This window comes from Copadichromis virginalis, linkage group LG10, assembly GCF_057382275.1.
Source record: "Copadichromis virginalis isolate Kocher_CV1m ecotype Utaka linkage group LG10, C_Virginalis_male_GT1.1, whole genome shotgun sequence".
NCBI classification, from domain to species: domain Eukaryota; kingdom Metazoa; phylum Chordata; class Actinopteri; order Cichliformes; family Cichlidae; genus Copadichromis; species Copadichromis virginalis.
The window spans coordinates 8888854-8905794 of NC_140627.1; the positions used below are offsets into that span (position 1 = coordinate 8888854).

Sequence of the window (16941 nt, forward strand, 5' to 3'; positions counted from 1 at the left end):
ACCCAAACCGCGTGAGAGTTAAAAAATTAAAGTAAAAACTTTGATTTGCAGGAAATGCATGAAAGCAACATACCTTTGTTGTTGTTCTCGTAATGCCCGGCGGAGGGCGGCATTTAACCACAAGGGGGGAAAAAAAAAGTAAAGGCCCCAGGGCTGAAAAAGAAAGTGGGAGGTGATGTGAACCAAACATTTACTCACGCCTGGACTTTTCATATTTCGGCCAGAGGAGCGCGTGGATTCGGGTTTACGCGCAGTGGTTACTGCTGTCCTGGATGCTTCAGACTGATACAAGAGCCCGAACCTACTACAGCCTTAATTTTGAACCTATCGCACATAATAGCTGCAGTCCCAGCTGTAGGAGCTTGAACTAAGCAGGTAGAGGTGCAGCATAGGGGCGGCTGTTTTGTGTAGCTACAGTGCCGGTGGAGAGATGGAGCGGTGGAAAGGCAGAGTGGCCCTGGTGACCGGCGCCTCGGTGGGAATCGGAGCCGCTGTAGCCCGGGCACTGGTCCAGCAAGGCATGAGGGTTGTTGGTTGTGCCAGGAATGTCGACAAAATAGAGGTGGGTGATTTTAATGAAAAATATCAATTAATGTTGTGAAACAAGTCTGTTCGACTCAAAGGAGAAGCTAGCTCTGTTTAAAGCAACAACAAAGTAGCTACAGCTAGCTAACATCAATTTCAGCTAAAAACCTTTAGCCCCAGTATCACAGCCAGTTAAATCGATATTATTTATTTGGTCAATTTAAACACACGGTTTTATAACAGATTGTGCCGAAATTCAAATTAAAAAGGTCAAACGGTCGTAAGAGGTGTAAATAATAGCTAAATTCCGACTAGCTAATGTTGCCAATTTTCCATATTACTGCTGGGACATTGTTGTACTTTGGACTTCCACTCAGAGAAAGTACCACCCATTAAATCAGAAGGCAGTGATGCTCCTGTACCTGCACCCCCACCCACCACATAGCCAGCCACACCCCTAATTCATTACGTTTTCTATTATTCGTTTCCCTTTCTCTTGGTTAATCTTCCCCAGCGACGTCAGTCAGAAGCTTTATTGCATTTAAGTAAGATATACTAGTTAACTGACTATTGTGTGGGACAGAGCCCACAGCAAGAAAAGCACGGATTCAAAAACAAACAAACAAATGACCCATATTTTCTTCTTACATAGCCAGAAATAGATTTTTACAATCTTATTAACCGCCTGATACATTCAAAGTCCCAAATGTTATTAAACGTTAATTTTACATAGATTACATAGATAACAGTGTAATAAGCCTAATGTAATAAGCATTTTTCAGTCAAACATGAATAACAAGTAAATCAAAACATATAAACCACCAGCTTTACACCCCTCAAGTTGTTGTAAAATGTGTGTGCAAGTATTATCTATACTTGTTTAGTTCATTTTAATTTAGCTCATTAGATTATGTTAAACAATATAATAATCAAAACGCATGGAAAATGACAATGTTATTAAAAAATAAATTCTGGAGAAGTTCCACTGAAACTTTTGTTTTGGTCCGTCTGGATGCACACACATTTTGCTTAATTACTGGTATCACAGAGGGCTTACATAAACCCCACTATGATAGTAAAAGACTCATCCAGTTACTATTTAAGTCCCCCTCTCATAACTGAATGTAATTAGTGTTGTGAGTGATTATGTTTGAACTGACATTAACTCTTTGAACTGTGGATTTGATTCAAAAAATATTTCAGTGGTTGACAGAGGAACAGGCAGAAACTCTTTATAGTACTGGAGTAACACCCACGCTTCCCCAGAGGTAGGTGTTATAGGCCCTGTCCCACTAACTCTTGCTTAACTGTAAGGCGGTGCACCCTGCTTAACCTGTTGGCCAATTATTAAGCTTCACATCTTGTCAGCCCAGAGATTCCAGTGCTGTGTTGCAGAACGCCTACTGCATTCACACATCGCCACCTTTGAGACAGCCAATGTGTTGTATTTCTTAACTCTGTCATATGTGTATATAAAAGGTGTTGTACTGTATGTATCCTTTAAGTATGTCAGTATTTGGATTCTTAACATTTTCTTTCCTTCTCATGCTTTAACATCAGTCAATTCCATTAAATTAAATATTCCTATGCAACATTCCTTTCATCCATTGATGAAAATGAATTAAACTGAATGACTTTTAATGCAACTTTCAAAGATGAGAACATTTCTGGCCTTCTCGGTAGCTTCTAACAGCACATTGTGAAGAACTTGGTTTAAAGTTTCAGTGAAAACTTAAAGATGTGACAGTTGCGCTCACTCATCAGTAACTCAGTGCTTGTCTTCTGCTCCCAGCGTCAAAATGTTATTAATCACTGATGTTAACCATCAATTTAACTGATGCTTCCAGCACAACCAAGGTTCAAACATGTAAGAACAACTTAAACCGGTACCGATGCGGGCTTAGGTAGTATTTTTTGCAAGTTTAGGTTAGCCAGCTAGCTGCTACGTTGAATATCAAGTAATTTCTCCACTTTAGTACATAAACAACCAAGTGGCATTTTAGCCATCAGGGTGAAAGCTACAGTCAGCATCACTGGAACTTGTTTGTTTTTTGCAATCACATCCAAGGTTGAGCTCTCAATGTGCTGGCTAATGCTAGCTTGCCCGGTGTAGATCTTAGCTATCCAACATGAATCAGGTTGTCATAATTATACTTAATTGCTGGTCTCTTTATACAGCATACAGTACATGAAATCATGTGTTATAGTGATATATGACAGTGTTATGTGTTTCTCATTGCTGTTTTATGCTAATGCTAGCTCACACATGGTGTGAGCACGAGCTGCATGCAAACACGAGCAACTGAATAATGATTGGATGTCATTTAAGAGCTGGTGCTGGGATTGATAACAATGATTGAGTTCCTTTAAACAAAGAGATAAGAGATAAGAATGTGCCTTTTTTTAAATAACCAGCAGTTTCTGCATCTCCACAGTTTGCATTAACAGTTTGCATTTCACTAACCTTTACAGGATTATTGTCGCAACATGGGTATTAGGAACTCCAAATGCCGTGTTGTTGTGAAAGCGTGAATTACAAGGAGACAAGTTGGTGTTTTCGGTCTTTTTTCATTGTTTGTGTTTGTGACTCCAAATTGCCCATAGGTGTGATTGTGAATGGTTGTCTTTCTCTTTGTGTTAACCCTTTGACAGCCCAGAGACCTGTCCAGGGTGTACACTGCCTCTCGCCCTATGGTGGCTGGGATAGGCAAACCCCCCCCCCCCCCCCCCCCTAAATTGATTTGCATTGCTTTTAAGTTACTTTTTTTTAAACTGCAGTTATTGCACAAAAATATCAGCTGATTCTGAGGGGGTCAGGTAGTAGGCACTCATTGGTTTGTCCACTAAGTGACCAAGCATTGAAGCACTTTTTTGTGATTTTATAGTACATAGATACAAGCTTCAGCTAATAGTTGTGTTTATGAGGGTGTGAAGAATGAAAGGTTTCTGTCAGATTAAGGCAGAACCATCACTCGTACAAGACTTTAGAGTGTGTGTGTGAGTTGCAGGACAAAGACAGTATTGTACTCTCCCTGCTGTGTAAACTGGGCTCTTGCTGTAGAGCTGGTATGCTGCTAGTGGGAAATGCAATGTATCACAAAGCAATTGTTCTTGAAGTCACTTCAGTTTTTTATTCCTTTTACTCTGGGAAATAATGTTGCTGTAGTTAGTGTTTTTAACAGCTGCGTTATCCCTCGTGTTAGATGAGCTAAAACAATGAGTAAAGTGAGAAGATTTTTTTGTTTTCTGGGTAAAGAAAACTCTGAGAAAGTGGAGTGGAGAGTAGTGGCAGCACTATTGGTTTGTTGTCTGTGAAACTATAGTGTAGGCAGTAGGGGAGCTGCAAGCTGGAGGGAGACATGTGGTCACCATGGGCTTTGTGCAGGAATGGAGACAGCATCCAAGTAGAGGAAACACGGCTTCTCATTTATTCCTTTGAAATCTTGTAAGACCAGTGGGAGAAGCTTTTATTTTGTTGGAAGAAGGCTCTTGTAAAACGTGTCCATGTGTTTTTTGAAGATGCTAAACATTTAGAAATGGCGTTCTTGCAATCTTAACGTATGCCAAGAAAAGCACGATGCACACATCATGCAGGCACTGCATCATAGTAGCGTAAAAGAAGGGGGTAAGGAGGGGCACAACCAAGCAGAATTGTTTTAGAATGGTTTAGTTTGGCCTAAGATCTGACACCAAAGAAGAAGAGCACACTTGCTGATTTGTTCATCTTAAGACCTCTGAGTCACTCAGGCCTGCACAGCTCGTATATGCATGTTGTTTCTGCTTACACGGTATATTAGGAGGCAGTAATAAACACACATTCATAAGAGAATGAACGTGGTTGCTATTCATCACAACGTGAAGAAACAGTCATGGAAAATCTGAATATGATAGTGTGCCGATCACAGAAAGTTGATTCTGTCCATGTGGATGTTGTGTTTTCAATAATGTTTCTCCCACTGAAAACAACATCCAGAAGTACAGAATCAAATTTGTCGGATTTCTTTACCTAGACAAATTGAGTATGCATCAAGATACTCTACTATACAGAGTTTTATTTTATTAGGTGACTTTATATTTATTAGTTAAACTTAGTTTTGTAAGTTAAATGTTTTGGTAACTTTTGGAGCATGCTAGCTGCAAGTATATGAAAGTGATGTGACTTGCTGTGTGGTAATTGTAGTAAAGTCAGTCTCAGAAGTCTCTGTTTTAATCTCAGTGGGTAAAATGTTTGTGATAGATTTGTCTGTTAATTAACACTAATTACCAGGTAACCGTGTCTGTGTCTGTTTCCCCATACACTGTTAACGTGACTTCTTAACCAAAAACTTTTCACTTGGCATCCAATTTTCTCATAAATCAGTCTACTTACGGACCCATAGTGTGCCCAGAATGCAATCCTAGAAACCAGTAAATGACTTCATGATAGTAATGTCTGCCTCTTACATAGTCATTGGTCTTAATCCACACTAATTCCAGAAAGAACATTTGTCTGGTCTCTCAGACTGCTAGCTTACTTGTGTTTCCTGTCCTATTAAAAAAGTGGAATGGGAGACAGAGCCTTCAGATTTAAGCCCCTCTTCTGTGGAACCAGCTCCCAGTTTGGATTCAGGAGACAGACACCCTCGCTAAAAAAAAATCCTGTCCTGTCTACCCTTAAAGTTTTCCTTTTTGACAAAGCATATATTTAGCACTGAATCAGGGGACCCTGAATCTTCCCTTAGTTATGCGACAGTAGGCCTTCCCATGAGGCAAGTGTTTTTTCTTCACTTACCTAATTTGCATTTAATCATTAGTTGTCATTAAAATACTGACTCTTGTAACTTGTGGCCCATCTCCCTCCCCTCACTCCCAAGCAGTCATGGCAGATGGCTGCCCCTTCCTGGGCCTGGTTCTGTCTGAGGTTTTTTCCTGTTAAAAGGGAGCTTTTCCTTGCCACTGTCACCAAATGCTTGCTTATAAGGGGTTCTTTGATTATAGGTTTCCTCTGTATTATATTAGTCTTTAACTTGCAATATAAACTGCCTTGTAGCGACTGTTGCTGTGATTTTGCACTATATAAATGAATTGAGTTGAATTGAATTCTTTATTTATATATAGAAATATATATTTGTCTGTACACAGGTCCATTTGAAGCAGATTAAATCAAACCCAGACATCCAGCCTGCTTTTGAAGCGTTGGACAAGTGAAGCGCATGTCAAAAATCAAAGCTTTGGCAGCTGCAGTTTTAGATCAGATAAATTTAGCAAACATCATTTGCGGCTTCTAGTGCTGAACAGACTGATGGAGGGTTTTGTTTGCAATAGATGCCACAGGGATTCTGCCTAAAGTATGCCCAAAGGAGATAATCTAAGATGAAAAAAAAAAAATCAGCTCAGCAAAAGAAAACATTCTGGGATTAGAATACTGAGAATATGAAATACGAAAGGCAGATTATGTGTATTTCCTCATCGAGACTGTCAGTGGAGATAATAGCCCTTGAATAAAGTGCTTTTTATTCATTTTTTAAGACTTCGTCCCTGTGATCCAGCTCACTTTATTCAATGGGCTAATAACAAACAGACGTCTGACTCACCGCTTGTTGCACACAGTAGCCTCTGGCACGGGCATCTTTTACGTGCGTGAGTAAATCCTAATTTAAAACTCAAAGCTCTTGGCGGGTGAGCCTGAAGTTTAATTTCAGGCACTGGCTGACCTGCTTCAGCATCATGCTTATTCTGAAGGAGGTAAAAGGTGCTCAGTCATGCTTCTAAAGCTGAGGTGGCACAGTAATAAAGCAATCTACGTCTCTGTCTGCAAATCTGAAGCTGTCTTGACCACCTCCTCTAGGTCGTGTCTGAGCAAACTGTGCTGTTGTTTCACAGTGAATAGATTTTACTGCAGAAAGGATTTGAAGTGGGTCAGGTCAAACAGCTTTACCTATTTGTCTAAAATCTTCTGCCTCACTTTGCATTTTGGCCCTGTTTTAGTACAAATTCTTTCTTTCTTTTAGAACAAACCACATAGTTAAATAGCTGTTTAAACATTTTCTCCAAAGCTCCCATTTGTAGCAGTATAGTACTAATATATTTGCTGCTATCTCTCCTTCCACATATCCTTTTTTCCCCCCTCATATCAAATTTCTCTTGAGCTCATCAGGTTACCTCACAGCTCCTTCGGCTTGCTTTTGTCTTACCCATGCAGAAAGCCTTTCCACTGACTGCACGCTTTCCACTTGAGCTGTGAGCTGACAGAGACGTATACCTAATTAATAAACTGTGTTTCCATGGATTCAGTCCCCAGCCCCTATCCCTCCTGAGAGGAGCAACATTGACATAGGCACAAAAAATAAGAGCATTTTCTCAAATAGGAAAGCAGCAGTCCAAACTGCATGTAGATGCAGATTTCTGACACTGATACAAATTCAATTTCTACTCTCTTACTGTAGTCAGAAGTAATCATTTGTTTGAAACTTAATTTTCACTTATTGCATACTGGCAGGCTCTGTGAGAGGAAAGCAAGATACATTTATAACTCTAATACATTATTAAAGCATTACTGAAACACAAGCAGTATTCCTGCATTTTTTAATTAAAAGCAACCTTCTTTTCACTGCTCTGTATAGATTTTTGAAAGCTCTAAATGGTCTTAATTGCTTCACCATTAGTTGGATATGAAGAAGTTAGAAGTCTGATAGATTGAGGCAGCTCAGTGACCCCTACGGGCCTTTCTCCCTGCACCACCGCTGTGCTGTCCTGTCTGTGCTTATCATCCTTCCAGGTGTGAAGTTTAATGGCACTGACATTCTCTCCCCGGGTTTCCTGCTGTGATAGGTGGAGCTCTTCCTGTCCTATCCTGTTCTGTACTGTCAAAGACTTGCTGGAATCCAGTTTTCTTCCTTTTTGCATGTATGATATGTGAAATTGTGTGCGGCAAAACGTGAAGTGCAGAAGGACTGAAATGTCTTGAACACTGTAGCAGCAGGTCAGGATCTTTGAATAGAGGAGTTTTATGGTGCTATGTACTCCAAATCAGCGACGAGTTCACCAAGTTCCAGCCTTTTTTTGAGGCTGTGGGGTGGGGGTGGGGTGAAGGAATGCAAATTGGATTGTTCTCACTTCATCAGCAGCCAAACTGGATTTGTAATTGGGTGTTTGTCTGATATTGGAGACGTTTTATGGCTACTCTAGACTCACATGTTAAATAGGCCAGGCTGGCCCACTTTGAAAGTTTTCGTGTTGGATCAACTCTCCAGTGTGTGTGTGTGTGTGTGTGTGTGTGTGTGTGTGTGTGGGGGGGGGGGGGGGTGTTTTGTTTTTTGTTGTCTCCTCCGGACTCAGGTCATCAACAAACTTTGCATGCGTAGTGATGTGGTTCATAGCCAGCATCAGGGTGCATGCGTAGTGATGTGGTTCATAGCCAGCATCAGGGTGGCAGTGAGCGCAAAGTTGCCGTAACGACAGCCACAATCAGGTGCACAAACAACCCATCACATGAGCTGTTAAACCAATGTGATGCATGGAAGCTTCACCCCCTCAGCATGTTTCAACTACAAACAGAACTGGAGAGCCATTTTTTAAAAATCATATGATGACCTTGTGAACGTAAGAATAAAGGCTGGATTTTGTAGTTATTTGTTATTGACACATAGTTGAAAAGTTTCCCCATCAAACTGTTTTCAGAGGCTAAAAGACATGCGTCTACCTTCACTTGGGCATTATCACTTGGTTTTTCCAAAGTAAAATGTAACCACACTGGTTGCACCAGTTTGTTACACAACACCTGGCTGCCTGCAGCACCTTTAGCATGTCAGAGTTCTAAAAGCATTTCTTTGGAGCCAGTTACATATACCTGGTCATGCACACGTAATCATTGATTTTAGATTTGCATGCTAGTGTGTTTGAAATCAAAGTCAGTGTGCACACTGTGTGCCCACTGTGACATTTTTGTCAAAGCGCTGGGAGGCATTTTCGCCTTCTTCTTGATCCCTCGTTGCTGGGAACTCCCCAGCGTGTTGGTGACTTACTAAGAAAGGCTGTAATTATTTTCCGTATCTCCTTGTCTTGATTAGAGTGTTCCATGAGAAAAGCACTATAAAACCACTCTGTTCAACCTTTAGACCTTTTAGTGGCAGCATGAACACAAGATAATTGCACAACCGTCCTTCCTACCCTACTGCAATCCTATTATACAGCTTACTTTCACCCTTGACCCCGCAGTCAAACTGTGAATGACACTTGAGTGCATTTTCATGTCACAGAATGATAGTTGAGCTGTAGAGTGAATGACACAGCTTAGCAAACTCAAGTGTCTTAGCCCGATCTGTGGCTACAAGTTTTTTTAAATTATTTTTTAACATATCCAAATGTTATTTTGGTTCTCTGTTTTGTGATTGCCCTGACTTTTCATTGAAGCTTGCACTTGCCATCTTGTGCTTGTATTCTTCTGCCTTCCTGTAAAGCATACTGAAAACTGAGTGTGTTTTGATAAAGCTTTATGCAGCCTGCTTCAGGATGCATTTTCTCTTTCTCCCTCCTTCTGTTTCACTTTCTGCCTGCCAACACGCTCTCCCTCCCTCCTCCTGAACACTTTTTGTAATCACTGGACAACAGCCCCTGTAATGAGGATGAAAATGCATCGTGACAGGCTAAATTGTTTTGTGTGTCACCCAGGTACTTAAAAGACTGGACAGGAAGGATGAAGAGGGGAGGGATCACTGACTGAATTATGGCTGCATTACATCTTTTGATTTAGTTTTTTTTTTAGCCACCTACCAGATGAGCCACAGTGCCCTATAACACAGTCCCTCCCTTTTTTTCCTTTTTTTTTTTTTACAAGAGAACTGAGTCAGCCTGAGACTAATCTAATTTTTCAGCTCTCTCAGCTCATGGCTGCTGCCTTGTGCTATTGATCTGGCTCACCACTTATAGCTTCTCTGCCTTCAGCACATTGGCATCTTTATTTTTATCTCTTCTAAGCTGCTTTGCTGGTGTGTTTTACACCAGTTCCACATGAGTGAGTGAGTGATTGATAAACGTGGTGTGGAACAATGATGGCCCTTCCTTGCTTTGACGACCAGCCTCCTGCAGGGCGTACAGGCCACGAATGTGACTATTACATGTACATGAGACTGCTGCAGGGCACTTTGTAAATACATTACTCTAATAGTCTGTTATATCATATTTTGTTGTTTGAATTTCATTCACCTCCTGTGTTATCAGTTACTTTACTACTATTTGATAGGCTTTTACAAGACAGTCTAGTCTCAACAGCAATTTTCTTGGCTGACTTAGATTTCCCCAAAGCATGACAGGCTGGTAAAGATTCTTTTTTTTATGTCCAGTTTACTTTTCTACTTTTCTTCTCTGCAAATTGATATTTTCATATAAACCCAATTACAAAAAAGTCTCATACCGAGACTTCTTTCCTCATACCAAGGCTGCTGGCTTGTGGCTGGCTCTGATGTCCATGTTCAGCTTGGTGAAGATGATTTAGGTATCGGATTAGATTTGTTATTACAAACGTTTTTGTGGTGGTCCCCCTACGGTTTACTTTCCCAAACCTGGTGTCTTCACTCAAGTGAAGAGCTTCCACACTAACAACAAGTTGGTGCATGGCTGTGACCGTGCAAGTGATTATTTGCCTGTGCTGCTGTGTGTGTATATGTTGTGCATGCCTGAAACATACACTCACAATTAAACATCTATGAGATTGACCAGCTAAGTCAGTCCCTGACCAGTTGGTTGGTAGATCTCTTGTAAAAGCGTTTACATTTTGTCAATCTTGTCCAAAGAAACATACCATCCATCCAAGGTGTCCCCCAGGACACCTTGGGGGCAAGGTGTCCTGGGGGACACTGTGTTTTGCTATTTAACATCACTGCTAGTTGTCATTGTCTTAGGGCTTTTCTAGCCTGTATCTTTAACCTCCTAAGACCTGAACTCTTCCACAACATGCATTTTTAATTTCTCTTTATATTTGGGCATATTGGGGCCCAATGAATGTAAAAACAAAGAATTACCAGATTTTTTCTTTTTTACCTTATTTTTGTTTTTAAGAAAAATAAGAGCCACATATGAGGCTATTCGTTTCAAATTCTGATAGAACAGTGGCAGTATAATGTCCTCGTAAGTGGATATCAGGCCCATGTAGAGCAAAATTGAGTATTTTAGTCTAAATAACCCAAAATGTGATGTCCACATATGTGGACGCCAGGTCCTAGGAGGTTAAAGTTCTGTTTCACAATACGCCAAAACATATTTCATTGGTTTAGTTTGGATGGTGATGAATGAATCTTGGATTTTCCAACTATGCTGCTGTTGTGTTTTCAGACCTGGCTGCTTATCTGCAGGACAGCATGCTCTATTGCTGTGGCCTTTATGAGGTCTGGTACTAACTACAGTGGTGCATCTGGTGCCAGAACACACCTACATACACAAACACACAGAGATTCACAGCCTGAGACTTCCTGTCGTTGGACCGAGATCACACCCGGTTTGTTCTGCTGCTCCCGCTTCAGCCACAGTAACACAACTAATTCCCCCTCTCTAACAAAAGACTGGCCCTGCTTCCCCTTTACGTTAAACTCCACAGAGCCTCTCCAGCAGGCTCTCTGCCTGCTCATTCGTGCCTGAGGGCCAGTCTCTAAACGGACTCAGGCAAGTGTGAAGTAAAGAGGGCTGGTCTAAAGGCAGCTCAGATAATTGACTTATTGTAGTGAAACAGACCGCACTTCACAGCTTACCACAGGTAATGTGCATAAAGGGAGCGGTTCACCTGTCTACAGCACGAGCAAAAGAGTTGCTTGTAGTGTTTTCAGCGGTTTAGCATTTTAACAGCTTTGTTTGGGTAATGCCTTCTTTCTGGATAATCCAAGTTAAACGGCTTAAAGGACGAGCAGGGAAATCTGCACGCTGCGACATGTAAGATGGGGGGCATTCTCTCTATTATACATTTTAGAGAAAAACATCAAAATGATTCCTCAATCCAATATCGTCCTGATTATAAAAACAGGCTTTAACAAGTTCTCTAAAGGGGTGGCTGCAGAGGAATCATGTTCAGACTGTACTGTAGATCAGGTGCCACAATATAGTCATATAGACATTGTAGATAAAACAGTATGTGCTACGTTTGGTGAGTGACAGCCAGCTCTGTTCTGCTGTTTTTAATCATTTATATTCTTACTACATCCTGCTGTGCCCTGATGTAGGTGCCTAACGTAACAACAGCTCATCACGTGTCATTTCTGTGACACGTTTGATCACATAAGGTTTTGTGAACTTTGAACTATGAGAAGATGTGTGTTTTATCTTTACAACATGCTCTGCTTGTAAAATGGGGTTCATTTGCAGGGGAAGGGAGGGACACGGAAGTGTGATTAGGTCTTTATTGGCTAATGATGTGTTTTGGGCAGGTAAACTCTCTTCTGAGTGTCGGGAGCGTTTGAATAAATCATCACTCTCTCAACATGTTGTGTGGCCGCTTGGCATTTTGGGTCTCTTATCTTTTCTCTGGTGCACAAGTTGGCATCTCTGCCAAGGCTATGATGGATTGCTTCTTGTATGCCTGGCCAGCAGTACAAAGGGACTTACCTGTAAATAATCCCTTTTTGTTTTCTTATGTGGGATTGAGACCAAAACCAACATTTACTGTTGATTGTTCACATCAGTGAGTTCCTGTCATGGATACTACAATTGCTAACCAAGCTAGCTAGGATGGTTAGAGAAAGAGTACACCCTGGACAGGTTTCCAGTCTGTATTATAGTGTATGTCATTTAGCACTTATTAGTAGATACCTACTATACCTGTATGATAAACCTGTAACAGTTTATCAAGGTATCTTTCTAACCAAGCCAGCTAGCGTTGGTTAATAACTTGGCACTCCACCCTCTTGTTCAAATATGGTAATTCCTGGCTTCTGTGAGGTGACTCGCAGTGTTTGTCGTTTATATGCAGTCTATGACAAATTCTAACACCAGTGCAGTTTGAAACATTTTATCCTTGACATTATAGTGCTGTGCATCATTTTGGTGTTCCACCTGCCCCCCACACCCCTGCTGCCTCTGTCTTACTGGCACCCAGAGCAAGGCATCAGGTGACTGGCACAGCTGTGCCTAGCAGGGGGATCTGTGTCAGTTTGTATCGTACGCCGATAGTGGTGGACGGCCAGCTGACCTGGTTAGAGTGCAGCCTGCTCGACCTGTAGCGAGCTCAGCCTGTCCGTATCAGTGCAAAGCTGGCGTCTTCTTATGAGGGGTCATGGTTATGATTTTGGTCAAATGCGGAATTTCGGTTAATATGCTTTTTATAATTGAGTGGGGGAATCATTGGGTGGTTTGACTGACAGACTATCTAGTTTTTTGGTGCTGTGCTGTGTGTTCTCCACGCTCTCCTGAGTGGGTGGGTTGTTTGATGTAATCTTAATCGTGGTCTTGAAAGTTAATCAGTTGGTCATTAACAGCACTTGACATTTTGTAGTGATTATTCTTTAACAAATATATCAGTGCAGTCAAACTGGGTGTGATTTATCTTTTTCAGAAGCTGGCAGCAGAATGTCAGAGTGCGGGCTACAGCGGCACGCTGATCCCTTACAAATGTGACCTGTCCAATGAAGAGGAGATCTTGTCCATGTTCTCAGCAATCAAGACACTGCACAAGGGCGTTGACGTATGCATCAACAATGCTGGACTGGCCCACAATGAGCCTTTGCTCAGTGGCAGGACAGAGGGCTGGAGGAACATGATCGATGTGAGTTGGATCGCTGACAATAATATTAACGCAAAAAAGGGAAGGTTAGAGCTTCCTCTTATGTGATATTGATTACTACTATTAAACAGTGAAGCAGAAGGAGGAGGTTGCTCACTATGAGTCCAAGTCTTGTTTTTGTGTTGTTCAGTGAGTAAAAGCACACATACACACTGCTCCCTCCCCTCACAAAGGCCGCTTCATTGGCTCTGGGGAGAGACTCTGGCACAGCAGAGGCCTGCTAATGAAAGCCAGCACTATGTCTCTTGTTGAGACTTTTGATTCATTGAGCTCTTGACCACTGGAGACCCCCCTGCACCCAAATCTCTGTCTCCAGAGTCCAGCATTTCTGGCTCTTGCTCATCTGTTGTCATGGCAGCCCACTTGAACGTGTACAGCAGTGTATTTTTAGCCTGTATTTAATCTGCACACTGACCTTGTTTGGTCACCTCCCCCTATCTTGCTTGCACACTCATGGTAACCTGCTCTCTCTCAATGTCACTACGGAAGCAGTTTGGAGGCTACAAGCTGGACAGGAGCAGCAGGGTTCAGATGGTTTAACACACTGACCCAGTGAACAGCTTTCATCATTGGAAATTCTTTACAATAAAGTACAAGCAAATCTCACAAATGATTCTCATTTTCTGTCTTTTTTTTTTTCTTTTCTTTTTTTAAGTTGTAGCTGAATGGTTCATACACCGATGTGTGAATACATGCATACTGTAGGTTATTTTAAAGTTAAAGAAATGTGCTGTGTTCACCTCTGCTGCAGGTGAATGTCTTAGCCTTGTCCATCTGCACCCGTGAGGCGTACAAATCAATGAAGGAGAGGAATGTGGATGATGGCCACATTATCAATATTAATAGGTAAGCTATACAAGGAACATACAATTCTAGGAACAAAGCTATAGATTAATGTGAAAATACCTCAGCCAGTTTGTTCTGGGTGATTTTAATCCTGCAGGCATTAAGTAAAGCCAATTTTAAGCCCCATCTGGCACATTTTGGATGTAGAGCAATGCAAAGAACACCCACATGTTGAACTGAAAACTGTTTATAGATTTGTTATATTAGCATTTATTTTTATCAATATAGGTTTTCTTAGAATTGCCTTAATTAAAAATGGGAATTTAAACGTTGACACAAATGTTGTTTAGAGCTATAGCTCTGTGAGTGTTTTAAGGCTATAGAGATATCCGATATTAAGTGATACAGAGTTTGAAATCTAATAATGCACTGGTTAAGTCATTTAAAAGAACACCACAGGAAATTCAGAGGATTGGCTACTTGGTGTTGAATCAGCGTTGAGCTACAAAAAGCAATTACCGGCTCATATATCTTTCTCGTCTTTCTCATTTTCTACAGTATGGGTGGGCACCGAGTGGTGCCAAGTGCCGATGAGCACTTCTACTGTGCCACTAAATATGCTGTGACTGCTCTGACTGAGGGAATACGGCAAGAGCTTCGAGAGGCAAACACCCACATCAGAGCCACAGTGAGTTAGTCGTTGCATTATAGTGCAAAGGTTTGTCTTTAGCTTAGTGAAACATGGGATCACATAAAATCCAACAGTGTGAAGAGGACTCCGAGCAGACAACACAGACGTAGTCCAGCATAAAGTGGGAGTGTTAAGCCTAAAAAGCCTTTAAAAAATCTGATACTGTGTTGAATTCAGTTTGGATGAGTCTGCAATGTTTGTTAATAATAATGGATTGCATTTATATAGCGCTTTTCGAGACCCTCTTCCCCTATTCATTCACACACTGGTGGAGGCAAGCTACAGTTGTAGCCACAGCGGCCTTGGGGCAGACTGACAGAAGCGAGGCTGCCATATCACACCATCGGCCCCTCTGGCCATCACCAGTTGGCGGTAGGTGAAGTGTCTTGCCCAAGGACACAATGACCGAGACTGGCTAAGCCGGGGCTCAAACCGGCAACCTTCCGATTACAAGACAAACTGCCAACTCCTGAGCTACGATCGCTCGCTGTTAAATGTACTCCCATGGAAACACTGAGGATGACGATGATGATGGGCTCGCTAGCCCACTTTCTCGTTAGTCTGCAAAATCGGGACGATTCCAGTCACAAATGCCTGGAAATGCTTGTAAAAATAAACTGCACAGTATGTTGAAGGTGTAACAATCATAATTTTGTTTTGTCTTCACTTCTATAAAATGCGTTTGAAAGCATGTTTTGAAGTTCAATCAGATACTTGATTTGACCCTGCTGTTCATTTTTAACTCACACACGTGTGTTTAATTATAAAGAGTCGTATTTATTGTATATGTGGTATCTTTAAAAGTTTTCATTTTGACGTCTTCATATTTGTAGACACCATGACCCTGTATGTAAAGAGCACATTTGTCATTCATTTTCCTGCCCTGCAGTGTATATCTCCTGGAATAGTGGAGACGGAGTTTGCCTTCCGACACCACAACAGCGATCCAGAAAAGGCAGCTTCAGTGTACGAGAGTATGAAAGTAAGGCTGTGCACATCACTGAAGTCAACAAATGTGAAATTATCGATCTGCTGTTGTGCTAATAAAACCTTTTCCCTCTGCTTTGCAGTGTTTGAAAGCAGAAGACATAGCCAGTGCAGTCACATTTGTCCTCAGTGCCCCTCCTCACGTCCAGGTATTTCTGTCTGTCTGGGACTGTTACAGTACTGACTTGTAGTTGAGTGGTAGCTGATTCCTGAGTGTTTTCTATCTTCAGATCGGAGATGTGCAGATGAGGCCAGTGGAGCAGGTGTCATAGCAGCAGAAGAGTGAGCTGCAGGAGGAGCAGACAGACAGCACCACGGTGACTCCTTAGCAGCCTCTGCTGTGCAAAGATTGTGGGGGGTGGGATGGTATTAAAAAATCAACTACAGCTGTGTCAGGTCTGCAGGGGCGGTGGTCAACAAAGGCAGAAGGCTTATGGAAGCTGTGCAACAAAATGAAGGGCATGGACTTTGGAAAACACTACAAAAATACTACTGAGTGCAGCAAAGTGGCATGTGTGAATTGTTGGGCTCAGGGCTGAACTGAGCCAAATCCAGACTACAATAGGAACAAATAGAGAGAGTTGCTGCTGTGTTGTGTGGTCATCTGCTTGGCCATCACTTCAGAGGGAAGCGTATGCCATTGATTGCACGATTTTATTTCTTTTTCCATTTGTTTGTTTTTTTTGTAGTTTATATGACATATCTTTTTGAAATGAAATTGAAAATTGGTAATTGCTGTTTATAAGAGACAAGTTTTTTTCCATTTCATTTTTCTAATAAATATTTTAACTTTTGATTAGAGATAGATGTGGGCTCACATTAACTAAAAGCTAGACAAGGCTAAGTAAGTCATACCGACAGTAACCATAAGCAGTCTGTGCATCCTGCCACCCTTACTACCTTTATGTTTTCACAAACATATTTAACACATTCATTCCAAACACATTCATATTCAGCATATTCCATTCATAAGGAGAGAAACCCTTTGTATGTGAAGCATAGGGGCATCTCCCTTTTTTGCCTGTTTAACTTCAGATGTTCTGCACTTTGTATTCATTTCTGAGGAGTTACAAGAAGGACACACTGGAAAATTCTGTAGTGGAGGAAACTAACTCTGTGCACGTGTATTACTAGAACCATGTACCCTTCTGTTGGAACTTTCTCATTAAATGAATAAATAAAAAGTCGCCCATAAGTAGTTATGTTTCTG

At 41.4% G+C, this 16941-nt stretch overlaps 1 protein-coding gene across 1 annotated transcript; it reads left to right on the forward strand.

The window, feature by feature from the left end:
• The first annotated feature begins 152 nt into the window (after window positions 1-152).
• dhrs11a (dehydrogenase/reductase 11a) lies at window positions 153-16926 on the forward strand. Its single transcript, XM_085469663.1, has 7 exons — window positions 153-562; window positions 13040-13249; window positions 14019-14113; window positions 14612-14741; window positions 15634-15726; window positions 15815-15880; window positions 15962-16926. Exons 1-7 carry the CDS (start codon window positions 431-433, stop codon window positions 16001-16003), a joined length of 768 nt encoding a protein of 255 aa, XP_085325789.1. The 5' UTR covers window positions 153-430; the 3' UTR covers window positions 16004-16926.
• Window positions 16927-16941: the final 15 nt, after the last annotated feature.